Source organism: Plasmodium vinckei (genome assembly GCF_900681995.1).
Source record: "Plasmodium vinckei vinckei genome assembly, chromosome: PVVCY_05".
Taxonomy (NCBI): domain Eukaryota; phylum Apicomplexa; class Aconoidasida; order Haemosporida; family Plasmodiidae; genus Plasmodium; species Plasmodium vinckei.
This window is the reverse complement of record NC_051297.1, coordinates 556,379-569,961: the sequence shown is the minus strand read 5'-3', so window position 1 is coordinate 569,961 and position 13,583 is coordinate 556,379. Positions and strand designations below refer to the sequence as shown.

Below are 13,583 nucleotides of genomic sequence, written 5' to 3'. Positions count from 1 at the left end.
TATGAAAATGTTCGATAAAAAAATGCGTACATAACTATATGTATACACTCTTGGTCAACACATTAGATATATATTGATTACTTAAATGCTAGAGTGAATTAGGGGCACTCTATGGACAATTATACACACGTGTATAGTCCAAAATATGGGTATATACATAATTATTTATTTCAAATGCATGCATACGTAATTCGGTATGTTATATTATATATGCATAAGATGGAAAAAATATTAAAAAAAAAATATATATATATCTTAATAAACATACAGAACAACTTTTTTTATTTGCCATTACGCATTTTTACTATATTTTTTACGCTTTATTATTGTTATTTATTTTGGTATGTTTCATTTATTTTTATTCATCATTATTTTATTTTATTCTATTTTTATATTTTCCTTTTTAATTGTATTTATATATATGTATAATAAATATGGTTTAAGCGGGTTTAAAAAAAAAGGATATAAAAATGAATGATAAAATGAATATATAAAATTAATGTCCAAAACTAAATTTTAAAAAAAAAAGGACAAAAAAACGTATATATGCATGTTATATATATTAATACAATTGAGTAACCCAAAGGTTGAATTGCTTTAACAACAGCGTATACTAAAAATATAAACAAATATAAAATATATACAAAAGTATAAAAAAATATATAAATAAATAATTAAACATATATATATTTCAAAAGCAAAAAAAAAACTTCTCTCGTTTCCTTTTTATTGTAACTCACTACAAAAAAAACTATTGGAGAAACATTATATTATTCAAAGATATATAAGCACATATATTTTAAGCGTGCATATATAATAATAAATATAAAAGCCCTTTTTCCAAGCTCCTTTTTTTTTAAGCAAATAAAAAAAGGAAAAAAGAAATTTAAAGAATGTTAATTTTTTGTTCTCTTTAATTTTGCTTTTTTCACAAATTTATCTTAAAATTATATATAAGCATTTTTTGTTGTTATTATACATATTTTTTAAAAGTCACAAAAAAGTGTATAATTATGCACAATTTTATTTTGTCACTATAAATTACGGGAGAGAATACACATATAATGCTATATGTAGTTTGTAATATTGTTTATATATCTTTTGTATTATATGCTTATGTATATATAATACTAAAATGCATATTTTAAAAAATATATTAAACACATCAAACTAACAAATTGCATAACATACTAAACACATTATTTGTTTTATACGTAACATCATTGGCAACATTCTCTCTGCTTACTCAATTAACTTGTATTGCAAATGTACCAAACAAACATACCATAAAATAAATATTCATAAAATAAGCACACATAAAATAAGCATACATAAATATATATATGCATATCCAATTATATAACCGTTCAACAAGTTTATAAAAATCCCATATTGTACAATGTAACTAACAATTTTTAAATTAAATAAAATAAAATGAAAATATATTTTATTAAAATAAATATATAATACCAAAATTGTAGCAATAGCTGCTTAATTCTTAAAGTGGGGAGAAAAAAATACATATCCCCTTGTGTGCATATTTTAATTTGCTATAAACTTAAGTTCTGATTTTGGAAAGGCATAAACATAGTTTCTTGTCCATATATATGTATAAGTAGGTACACACAAATATAACACTATTGACTAGGTTGTTCCTTTTCTTCTCTACTATATATCACAATTAAGTAGCGAGCTAAATATATTTTGGCTATATCTTAACAAATTTGGTACGCTCATTAAATTTGGTTATTACCATTCCTTTTGTACATTCTCTTATGCATGAACTGCTCATATTTATAATTTTTTTATTTCCAAAAACATTTATTCCATAAACAGCTAAATTAAAGCCACCAAACATGCATACATAATCATGCAGTCTTAATACACTTTGTTCATGAAACTTATGAATTTGTTATAGGACCAACAATTTGTAGTTCTTTGTACCATACTTAACAAGCTACCCAAAAAAAGTAGAGAAAAAAAATAGCAAAAAATAATGGAATTTTCCCGTTTTCATATTCTCTTTCATCCTTTATCTATGCTGACAGTTGTCTCTCTTTTGTTTTTTCATTTTTTTTCTTACCTAAAAATGAAACCCCATTGGATGTACATATATATGTAAGTGCCCTGTATAGAACATAATATAGTATTTTATTTATCCTTAAAACATATACATTTATAATATTTTACTTTTATATGTGTAAAATTTATTAGCCTTATTAGTAAGATAGAAAAATTGTTTGATACAAATTATATAAAGTCTATATCGCATTTCACCTTTTGTCTGCTAAGTATGTTAGCAAAAAATGCAAACAAAAATGAAAAGCAAAACGAAAAGAAATACCATAATAATATAGTAGGTAATCGTTTTTGAAAATATAAGAAACTGTAAATACTGATAAAAACTTAAAACTAGCAAAAGCCAGTTATTCTACTATCAATTCATATAACACTAAAAACAACTAACAAAAAATAAATGATAAAATGAAAGATGAAAAAATTAAATATATGTCAAACATTAATAACTTTAAAAGTATAAAATACACATGCACATGCATAATTATCTATATATGTGTGTCGAAGAAACAAATAATTTGGGCATACACAAATATCCCTTTGGTAATATGGGAATTTTTTTTTTTATTTAAAAAAATCAAAACTCCAAAAATTTTGAGGAGAATCATTAACCTTATTATGAAACCTATGACGAGAATAAGCCTGTATAGCTTTTTTTTTATTTGTTTCTTTTTTGTTGTTTTGATTATCATCACATAGCTCATAAAATGTATCTTCATTGTCATCATTTTGTTTCGATCTATTAATGTGTTCTTTTCCATTTTGTTCATATTTACTAGATAACCTACCATCATTTGTAGATTTATCTATATCACTATCATACATAGAATTCGAATCATTTTTTCTATTTTTTGAATAAATAATATTATTTTTTTGATATATCTTTTTTAATGTATCACTTATGGTTGTATTATTTTCTTTATCATAATTATATTTATTATTTTTATATGATAATATATCTCCTGATTTGGCATTTATATCTTGACTCATTTTTTTTTTTAATATGTCACGAACTGGATTTCTTTGCCCATCTGATTTGCTATCCTCATCTATATTTTTTTTTTTTTTTTCAAAACGATTCACATTTTCTTCTGTTTGTTTGAAAGTTTCATTTTCTGAATGGTCAGAAAATATTTCATTATAAAAAGATTTACAATCATCACATTCAAATCCTTTTAAATTTTTTCGTCTTTTCCCTCTTATAACTTCAAAAAATAATTGTTTCTTTTTTTTATTCTCACAATGTGACCCTTTCATTTTTTTGCAGTTATTTTTTACACATTTATCATCATCCTCATCATTACTATGAATATTCATCCTTTCACGTAATTCTGCTTCGATCAAATAATTTATAGGATCTTTTTCAGAAGCTAATGATTCAACTTTATGTTTTTCCCTTTTTTTACAAATCGCATCATATTCTTTTTCAATATTTTTATAGTTTATATTTTCTATGCTTAATTTATCTTTTAAGCTACAATAACGGGGCTTATAAATAGCAGTATCAGTTTTCATTGTATCAACAAATTTAAACTTCCAGTCATTTGATTCATCTTTCCCTTTATCAGGTAATTCATCTAATGACTTACTTAACAACTCATCATATTTTCCGCGTAATCTTCCAAGATATTTTTCACGCCATCTTGTCTCTTTTTCCTTATTATATTTCTTATCATCATCTTCTATACTACCCTTAGATTTTTTTATCACATTTTCATCATTTGAATCACTACTATAACCCAAACGCTCTATTTTACTTACCATTAATTTATCTATATATGAACTGCTAACCAATTCTTTATTTGTACAAGCATTTTTGTTGTTATTGCTACCATATTTATCCAATCCCCTATTCGATAAAAGTCTCTTTACTGTATATTTACTTATTACATTTGAATATATATCTAAGTCTTTTTTTTGAGACGGATCTGCTTGTGCTTGTAAATCAGATATATTCTTATTTAATTCATTGGAAATTGCTAACTCTTTTATATTTTCAGACATATTTTTTTTTTTTAAATAATTATACTCATATGATTTTTTTAAATTTAATAAATCTATTTCATTATTATCAATATCTGACTTATTTTGTGTGTCTTTATTTAATATAATAGATGGTTTGTCTTTTATTTTATATATATCATTTTCAATTTTACTTGAAAAATTAAAATTCTTTTTCCCCCCTTCAAATAAACTAAGAGAATGTTTTTTTTTATTATCACCTTCTTCGTCATCTTCCTCCATCTTGTTATCACCATCTTCAGAATCAATGTTTTTATAAGATCCATATATTTCTCGTTCTTTACTTCCTCTTTTCAATTTTTTTAACAAGCTATGATTTTTTCTATCCATATAACTCTCTAAATATATACTAAGAGTGTTGTCCTCATTATATAAGTATTTATTTTTTTTTTTTTTTTCGTCTTCATCTTCATTTTTGTCATGATTATTATGTTTACGCCGCTTCACATTATGTTCACCCTTATCAATTTCCAAAATTGAATCACTATGTCTCACTTCATTGATTAGTATCGATATTTTTTCTATAAATTTTATTTTAAAATCAAACATTAACTCATCAAATATTATTCCAAGTACATTTTCAAGACCATTGTGCTCTTTTTTATTAAGAGAATTTTTTTGTACCCTTTTCAGCGTTTCCATTTTAGTACGCTTTTATATGTAACATTCATGTGGTGTGTATAAATGTGAAGATGAACGAAAAAAAAAATTAAGGGAATAAAATAGCTACAATAGTATGAAAAAAATAATAATAATACCAAATCACGAAAAAAGATACAAATTTGTATGACCATGCAATAAAATACATGACCAAATTAAGAAAAATGGAAATTACAAAAAAATATATATGAACAGTTCATATAACAAAATTATCAATAATACGACATAAAATGGCTAGCTATTTATTCAAAGTAATATTATATATAATAAATAAAATATGATAACATGTTCGGTCTAGCAATCCATATTCTTCCATTGTGATTACACTTTATTTTAATATCTCAAAAAAAGTGTTATCATTTTTATCATTATTATTGTTACAAACTTATTTTGTTATATTTTATTTCATTTATTTTAATTTTTTCTTTTTATTTTTTTTCGTTCAAATGCATATATTAAATTATTCAAAAAAATATATAATAAAAAATTAATATAAAGTGTGTATATTATATGAAGTGTTTACATTGTAAAAAGTAAACCTCATTAAACAATAAAAATTAATAAAAAATTATAAGAATAAAAAGTATTTATATACAAATATTTATATACTAACAAATGTATAAAATACGGATTATAATAAAAAAAATATACACCAAAGAACAAACATAAAAATACACATAAAAAAATAATAATAATATAATCTTTCACAAATATAAACATTATATTTGTACCTAATTATCAATGAAAAAAAAATTATATAATATCGTCCTTCTTCCTTTGCTTCGATTTTCATCACACACAATTATAAATCAGGGTCATTCCAGGGAGAAGAAGGGTATAACTGAAATTTTGTTACTTTGGTCAAAACACCTAAATTCCATATACCTTCAACAATGGTTCCATTAGAAAAAGTCAATGTTCCTTGTCCTTCTTTCCTATTATGTGAAAATTGGCCTGAATAAACAGACCCATCTTCTTTACATGTAAAAACACCAAATCCATGTCTCTGATCATTAACCCACTCACCCTTGTATTTATTTCCATTAGAATAATTAAGAACCCCAAATCCATTTGCTTTATCATTTTTCCATTTTCCTTTAAATTTATCACCTGATGAATATATTAATTCTCCTTCTCCACATTTTTTAGCAAATTCCCAATCACCTATATATTTATCTCCTTTACTATAAGTTAGTGTTCCTTTACCATGTACTTTATCATCTTTCCAATATCCTTCATACATTTCCCCATTAGCATATGTTAATATACCATATCCATTTTTCATATCATTTGACCAATCACCGTCATATTTATTGCCATTTAAATATTTGTATATACCTTTTCCTTCCATTTTTCCATCAACCCAATCACCTTCATATATTCCACCATCAGCAAAAGAATAAACACCTTTACCTTGCATTTTCCCTTCATACCAATCCCCATCATATGTTTCTGCTATTTTATCTTTACTCCCTTTATATTTAACACATCCTTTTCCATGTCTTTTATCATTTTTCCATTCTCCTACATATATATCCCCATCAGCATATAAATAAGTACCTCTTCCGTGCATTTTACCTTCTGACCATTCACCTTCATATTTATCACCATTACTATAATTTAATATACCAAACCCGCTTATCTTTCCATTTTCCCATTCTCCTTCATATATATTTCCACTTACAAAATGCGCCACTCCTTTCCCATGTATCTTATCATCCATCCATTCTCCTTCATATGTTGCACCATCAGCATATGTAAATTTCCCCTTTCCTTCTCTTCTTCCATATGCAAAATCACCTTCATATTTTTCATTTTTTGAGTATACTAAAACACCGTGTCCATGGAACAGGCCATCCTTAATGTTCCCATTGTAACAGTGCATTTCTTCAGACATTTTGTTCTAACTAAATTTTGTCACAATGTAGGTAATGTTGTGTAAATATATGGATGTATATATATGTGTGTGCGTAATTTTTTTTTATAAAAGGAAAGTGCTGTAGAGTTATGTATATTTTTATAAATTTTAAATATATGAATAATTAATACATATACATATATATTATATAGACATAATTATGCACAATATTTATTTTTTCAATCAACAAAAAATTGTCAAAAAAAATGCGCATATAACAACGTTATGTGAATATTTATATTTTTTTTCTCCATATAATAGCACCTGCTAGAAATATATTTTGCCAAATAAAATTACAGAATAATTTTAATAAAAATTTAAACATGAAAAAATACCTACAAATATATATACATGTGTATTTTTGAAACAAAAGTACCTATCTAATAGTAACAGAAAATAAAAAATTAATAGGAAAAAGAAAGCGGTAATACGATTATTTTTTTCAAAATTGTCTTTTTATAGCATATATATTTTTATAACATTTAATGTAAATTTTTTTTCATTTAAATATTGAATTATCATTTTGTAAAATGTGGAAAGTATTTAGTTAATTTCTACATTATTATGTCTTTATATATAATACCAATTATTATTACTATTACTGTTTTACAATAATAATGTTACTATATTTATTCAACATTTACATAAAATATTTATGACGGTTAAGGTGATAAAGTAGCATAAACTATTCAACACTAATCTTTCAAAAATAGGAGAAATTACTATAATTTTATATTTCTAAATATATAATAATATAGTTATCCGAAAATACAGGATTAATTTTTTTCCATTTTTTTCCCTCAATTTTTTTATACAGATCAAAAATTACATTTTTAGGAATTAAAAATTGTACATATAAATATGTTTAGATTGTCAAAAGAATATTTACACATGCATATATTGTGTATGCTTATAACCAATTTTTTCTTTTTTTTCTGAATGTTCATACTTTTTTGAATATTATTATGAATAAGCAATATTTATTAATTCTAAAAAACTTGCAAGTTAGTAAACAGGATAGACCAAACTGTTCTATATATCAACAAATCTCATACAATCAATTTTAAAACCAACACAAAGTTATTTAAACAATAGAAATATATTATAAATGTGTAGTTAGGTATATTATTTTTTTCGCTGTTTTTTTTTTCTTGAAAAACCATAACACAATGTACTATAATATTTTTGTTACAAGAAAAATTGCTACAATTTTTATAAACAAATTACATAATAACCATTTGATATTAACGAAATGGTAATATAGTTTTAAGAAATACAACCAATGAATTATTCATAAAAAAATAATTTATTTCATTTTTGCTCTGCTAGTTTACTATGTGAATACGAAATTATGTTTGCATTAATTTGTTTTAAGTTTTTTTATTTTAAAGCACATTAACAATGTGAGTAAAGATTATATGTAATACAATATTATAATTTTTTTCATTTTTATTATTATTCCAAATAACCCAACCTTAACAGTTCGTATGATAAATCATTCAAATTAACCATATTTATACAAGCTTGTATATATTAAATATTTTCAACCTTTTATGTATTCCATTTTCTATATACCGTTAAACTATATAATGGGGAAAATAAAAAAAAAGGAAAACAAACGGATATAATACTATACATATATAATACCAATATGTAACTTCGAACATACTATAAATAGTCATTGGCTAACATAGATTGGCGTATTTTCTCTTCCTTTCTGTCATTCCCTAATTTTATTATGTTATTAAATCCAAAAAAATAACCTATTATTCGGCTATTTATAATGAATGAAGAACAGAACAATGAAAAAAAAATAATAAATGATTGTATTATTTATATTAAAAAATATTTCGACTTACATGATTTAACCGTTATAGAAATAAATGAGCTTATAAAAATAATCTTAAACAAAAAGTAGGTTTTTTCTCACTATTACAATGCTATACAATTTCATATATTCTATGTTTTTTCATTTTTATAATTTTTCACTTTTCTTCTCTTTATTTTTTTTTTCATCATAGTGTGTCTCCATTGGAAGACCTTGACGAGAATGGGAAATTGGACATATTTATAAAAAATGAATTAAAATATGATTTTATAAAAAAATTCGAGTCTTTAAAATGCATACTAGTTGAAATCAAAGAGTGTACTAAAAATTTGAAAAAACAGAAAAAGTTAATAGAAGATTTTAAAATGAATAAATCATCAATTAAATCTCCAGCAATATTTTCCCTAGATCGTTTTTTTAGTAAAGCATTTAAATATTTTAAACAGGATTATAAGTTAAAGCGACGATTACACCAATCCTTTATTCATGTTGATAGTACAAGTGAAAATGAGATTAATAGGCTCCAATTAATGTGGAAAGAAACACCTTTTTTATACCTCATATTAGAAAAGTATAATGTTAACAAATTAATCACGGAGTGCAAACAATTTGTGTGTACAAAATGATATGTTGGATATAAACATATATAAAATGCAATGTCACAATTTTTTTTATTTCTATGATGTTAGTACAAATTTATATCATTGCAACTTTTAAGAGAAAACAAAATATAACGATATTTGAGAAAATTTTAAGAGCTCAATAATCAATTATTTGCTATAAAAAATAACAAATAGCCAAATTATATGGATACACTTAATAATCGAGGAAAATTGGAAATCCTTTTATCAAAATATGGATATTAATACTAACATATATCTTTTTCATTTATTCAGTGTTAATATATTTTATAAAACACATTTCAATCCTTTTATTTGTGTAATGCATTATATTGTAGAGATATTTGCACATTACTCAAAAAAAAAATTCAATAATTGTAAGTACACATATTATGCATATGCATAAATATTTCTACATATGACTGCAAAAGCGATAAAAATGTGCTGACCGTATCATATTTTTTATTTTTTAGTATGTATAAATATTTTTAGCTAGCTAATAACAGTTTTTTATATAAAAAATATTTTATATCCAAATCGTTAGCTACATAAACATTGTAAGAATTGTTAATTATTTATTTTAACAGACAATTTACTTTTTTCTTCAATTTTTTGAGCATATTTTTATTAAAATTTGTGTGAATAACCATATAGACAACATATACTGTGGTATGTACTTACATAGCTACACAAATATTTTATGTTTTAAAATTCTATGTATGCACACACAAAAATATATTATATAATATTACATATACTGTACATGTACTTTTTCCTTGTATATACCTATATTGCTTTTGAGTTTTTTTTTTTTATCATCACATTTTTTGTATGCTATTTGGGCATTTTTGGAAACTAGCCATATATAATATGTATAAAAAAAAAAAAAACTTTATAAAATATAAATATGCAAAAGAATAATTTTATGTTTTTATAATATTATTATATTATTATTTATTTTACTTTTTATAATATTCTATCCTCTTTTTGTGTTTTGATTTCAGTTATACTATTGTCCATTTGGCTTTTCACTATATATTTTTATTATGTTATTATTCTAATTTTTTATTTGTATTTAACAATTTTGTTTGAATATTTCCATTTGATACAATACATAAAGGCCCATAAAAAAATATATACACTTTAATATATAATAAAAATTTTAATTTTGTTATTCGTTTAAATTTATTTAAAAATGAATACTTATTACAGTGTTTTTCTTTTCATATACGCTTTCCTTGGATTAAGTTATTATAATGCAGCAATTACGCCAAATACTAAATGTAAAAATGGATTTTTGGCTCAAATGAGTAACCATTTAGAATGTCGATGTAATGAAAACTTTGTACACGTGTCTAATGATACTTGTGAAAAAAAAGTTGAATGCTCTGTGGATACAGTTGATAAGGCATGTGGTGAATTTTCAAAATGTGTTATGCATGAAAACGAAGGCAAAGCGACATACACATGTGACTGTATAAACGCATATGCTGTAAAAGGTGATATATGTGTTCCAGAAACTTGCCAAAATATTGAATGTGGCTTTGGTAAATGTATAATAAATGAGGATGCTGTAAATGACCCACCAATATGTTCTTGTAATATAGGATATGTTGTAAATACTGAGGATGGAAACAAATGTACAACAGAAGGAGATACCAAATGCTCATTAGTTTGCGGTGAAGAACACCAAATATGCAAAAAGATAAATGATTTCTATAGGTGTGACTGTGACGAGGGCTTTAAACTTAACGTTGAAGAAGAAAAATGTGTCTCACATTCAATATATAGCATGTTAAATCTAAGCGTTATATTTGTCATTTTACTATTATTCTCAAATATCATTTAAAAAATAAATATTTCTGAATAAATTTCATTAATGCAACATAAATTTTGAGTTTAAACGCTTTATAGTTACATTTTTGTGGGCAATAAAAAATATATATACATGTATTGATTTTTTTAATATATATGCATATATTCATTTTTTGAGTTATATAATTTTGTTTAATATGAATTATAGAACAAATACAATCGAACTAGCATTGAAATGATAATATTTTTATCTTATAAACCCCAATAAAATTAGTATGAAATATTAATTTATCAAACCATTCGATAAAAAAACATTCATGTTATAATTATGGAAAAGGTAAAAAATGAAACATGCACAAATGAAAAACCGATTTAATATTTGGTATTTCTAATTATTTTCCTTCGCTCCATTTAGTTGCATATATATTATGCATTGTAAAATAAGCTATATCACATGTATATATAATATTGGTGAGATAACTATATTTATTTAAAAAAAAAGTAATATATTATATATGTCTTTTATTAACACTTAACAAATATATCTTATATGCTCATTTATGAAAATGCCAAAGACAATTCTCGTATGCTTGCTTATTTGCCGTGAATAAGGAATGTAACACCCCATATTTTACCATTTCCTATATATAAATTCCAGTTTATATAAATTTTATTGCATCCTATGTTTCATTGTAAATATTACAAAATATAATACTATTAAAAAATTATACGTAAAATATATTTATAAAAAGCCTATATAATCTTATAAATTCCACTTTTTTTATCCTACGACTTAACCGAAAAAAGACAGTTGTTTATAAATTTTTTTTAACCTGTCTACAAGAATTTAAAAAATTGTATCCTTTTAACTTTATATAAAATTATAATAAAAATAACATATATTATCCATTAAAATTGCCTAGATTATTTTTTATAACTAAAACTAGCGAATAATTGAATGCTCAATAAAAATTGTAGAAAAATGTGTGTACACCTGTTTTTTGTAAAATCATTAAATGTATTTAGCATGATCAAATAGCTATTTTTGAAAATAATTTTTATTTATATAAATTCTATGGTGCTATATACAATGCACACAGCTAGCTATTGTCTATTTTTTAGCTCGATTTTTAACTAGATAAAAAGCTATATTACAAAAAAAAAAAAATACAGCGATACATATAGGTATAATAAATAAAACAATTGAGCTATTTTATTCTATGTTTGTAAAAACATATATTAACAAAAATGCACATATTAAAATAAATATAAATTCTATAATATATTATTTTATAATATATATTTTTTTTTATATATTTTATTTTTACTTCATTTTATACATTTTTTTAAGTTTAATAATATTTATATTCTCAAAATTTCCCTAAAAAAAAACAAAACAATTTCATAAAATATAATTACAACATTTATTTTACCCAAATTATATTATATTAAATTTTCGCGAAAATGAATTTCAAATACAGTTTTATTTTTTTATTTTTTATCCAACTTGCAATAAGATATAGCAATGCAAAAGTCACTGTAGACACAATATGTAAAAATGGAAAACTAATTCAAATGAGTAATCATTATGAATGTTTATGTTCTCCTGGATTTGCATTAAAAAGTGAAAACGATTGTGAACCAATTGTTATTTGTGATAAACTTGAAAATAAAGATAAAGTATGTGGTGAATTTGCTACATGTGTAGGCCAGGCAAATTCTGCCGTTCTTAAGTGTGAATGTGCAAGTGGATTTATAGCACCACAAGGTACATGTAAACCATTCAAATGTGCTAACTACGACTGTGGCGCTGGAAAATGTGTACTCGAGGCAGGCAACCCTATCAACGCAATATGCTCATGTGATATAGGAAAAATTGTACAGAATGGTAAATGTACAGGTACAGGCCAAACTAAATGTACATTGAAATGTAAAGCTCAAGAAGAATGCAAGTTGAAAGGAAAATATTATGAATGTGTTTCCAAAGTTCCAGCACCAGGCACTGGCGGAGGTGCAGGTACCACAACCCCCCCAACAAGTGGAAGTTTTATGAATGGAATGTCAATATTCAGTATTATTGCATTATTTGTTATGTATATAGCAGTAATCTAATATATTCAATTGGTATCGCACATTGTAGACATATTTATATATATATAGAGAGACAAAAAAAAATTGGAACAAAATTGATTTTTAAATAATTGATATTTGTCGTGGCTAAGTTTACAAGAATGAAATAATTATTTTTTTTTTATCTTGTCTATTTAAATATGTTAAAAATATGTAAGTTTTTTTTTTCTGTTTAAAGGGAAAAGGAATACATAAAAATGACATTAATATGATATACAATAAGGAAAACATCGGAAAAAATAAATAAAATATACATTTATTTGTACATTTTTTTCGCTTCCAACTTGTATTTCATTTGTTGTTTTCGATATTTTTTTGTTTTTTTTTTTGTGTTTTGTTTTTTTTTCATTATTCCTTTTAAGATTAATGACTTAAATTTAATTATATTGAACAATTTGAAAAAAAGTATAAAATGTAACTAAATTTATATTCCCTTTTACGATATAGAATGTAATTAGAATTATGTTCAGCTCTTAATTTAATTTCTTTGTGTGAGAATATTAAGTTTAAAATA

General features: G+C 23.6%; 5 protein-coding genes across 5 annotated transcripts; 3 read left to right on the top strand and 2 right to left on the bottom strand.

The window, feature by feature from the left end:
- Positions 1-2,640: 2,640 nt before the first annotated feature.
- PVVCY_0501580 (conserved Plasmodium protein, unknown function) lies at positions 2,641-4,740 on the bottom strand (the record flags this gene model as incomplete). Its single annotated transcript, XM_008627529.1, has 1 exon — positions 2,641-4,740. The coding sequence occupies one exon, from the start codon at positions 4,738-4,740 to the stop codon at positions 2,641-2,643; it is 2,100 nt and encodes a 699-aa protein (XP_008625751.1).
- An 820-nt stretch (positions 4,741-5,560) lies between these two features.
- PVVCY_0501570 (MORN repeat-containing protein 1, putative) lies at positions 5,561-6,655 on the bottom strand (the record flags this gene model as incomplete). Its single annotated transcript, XM_008627528.1, has 1 exon — positions 5,561-6,655. One exon carries the CDS (start codon positions 6,653-6,655, stop codon positions 5,561-5,563), a length of 1,095 nt encoding a protein of 364 aa, XP_008625750.1.
- A 1,804-nt stretch (positions 6,656-8,459) lies between these two features.
- On the top strand, positions 8,460-9,130 carry PVVCY_0501560 (conserved Plasmodium protein, unknown function; the record flags this gene model as incomplete). Its single annotated transcript, XM_008627527.1, has 2 exons — positions 8,460-8,590; positions 8,698-9,130. 2 exons carry the CDS (start codon positions 8,460-8,462, stop codon positions 9,128-9,130), a joined length of 564 nt encoding a protein of 187 aa, XP_008625749.1.
- Positions 9,131-10,319: 1,189 nt separating this feature from the next.
- On the top strand, positions 10,320-10,973 carry PVVCY_0501550 (25 kDa ookinete surface antigen precursor, putative; the record flags this gene model as incomplete). Its single annotated transcript, XM_008627526.1, has 1 exon — positions 10,320-10,973. One exon carries the CDS (start codon positions 10,320-10,322, stop codon positions 10,971-10,973), a length of 654 nt encoding a protein of 217 aa, XP_008625748.1.
- A 1,430-nt stretch (positions 10,974-12,403) lies between these two features.
- PVVCY_0501540 (28 kDa ookinete surface protein, putative) lies at positions 12,404-13,051 on the top strand (the record flags this gene model as incomplete). The annotated part of the gene is made up of 1 exon (XM_008627525.1): positions 12,404-13,051. One exon carries the CDS (start codon positions 12,404-12,406, stop codon positions 13,049-13,051), a length of 648 nt encoding a protein of 215 aa, XP_008625747.1.
- Positions 13,052-13,583: the final 532 nt, after the last annotated feature.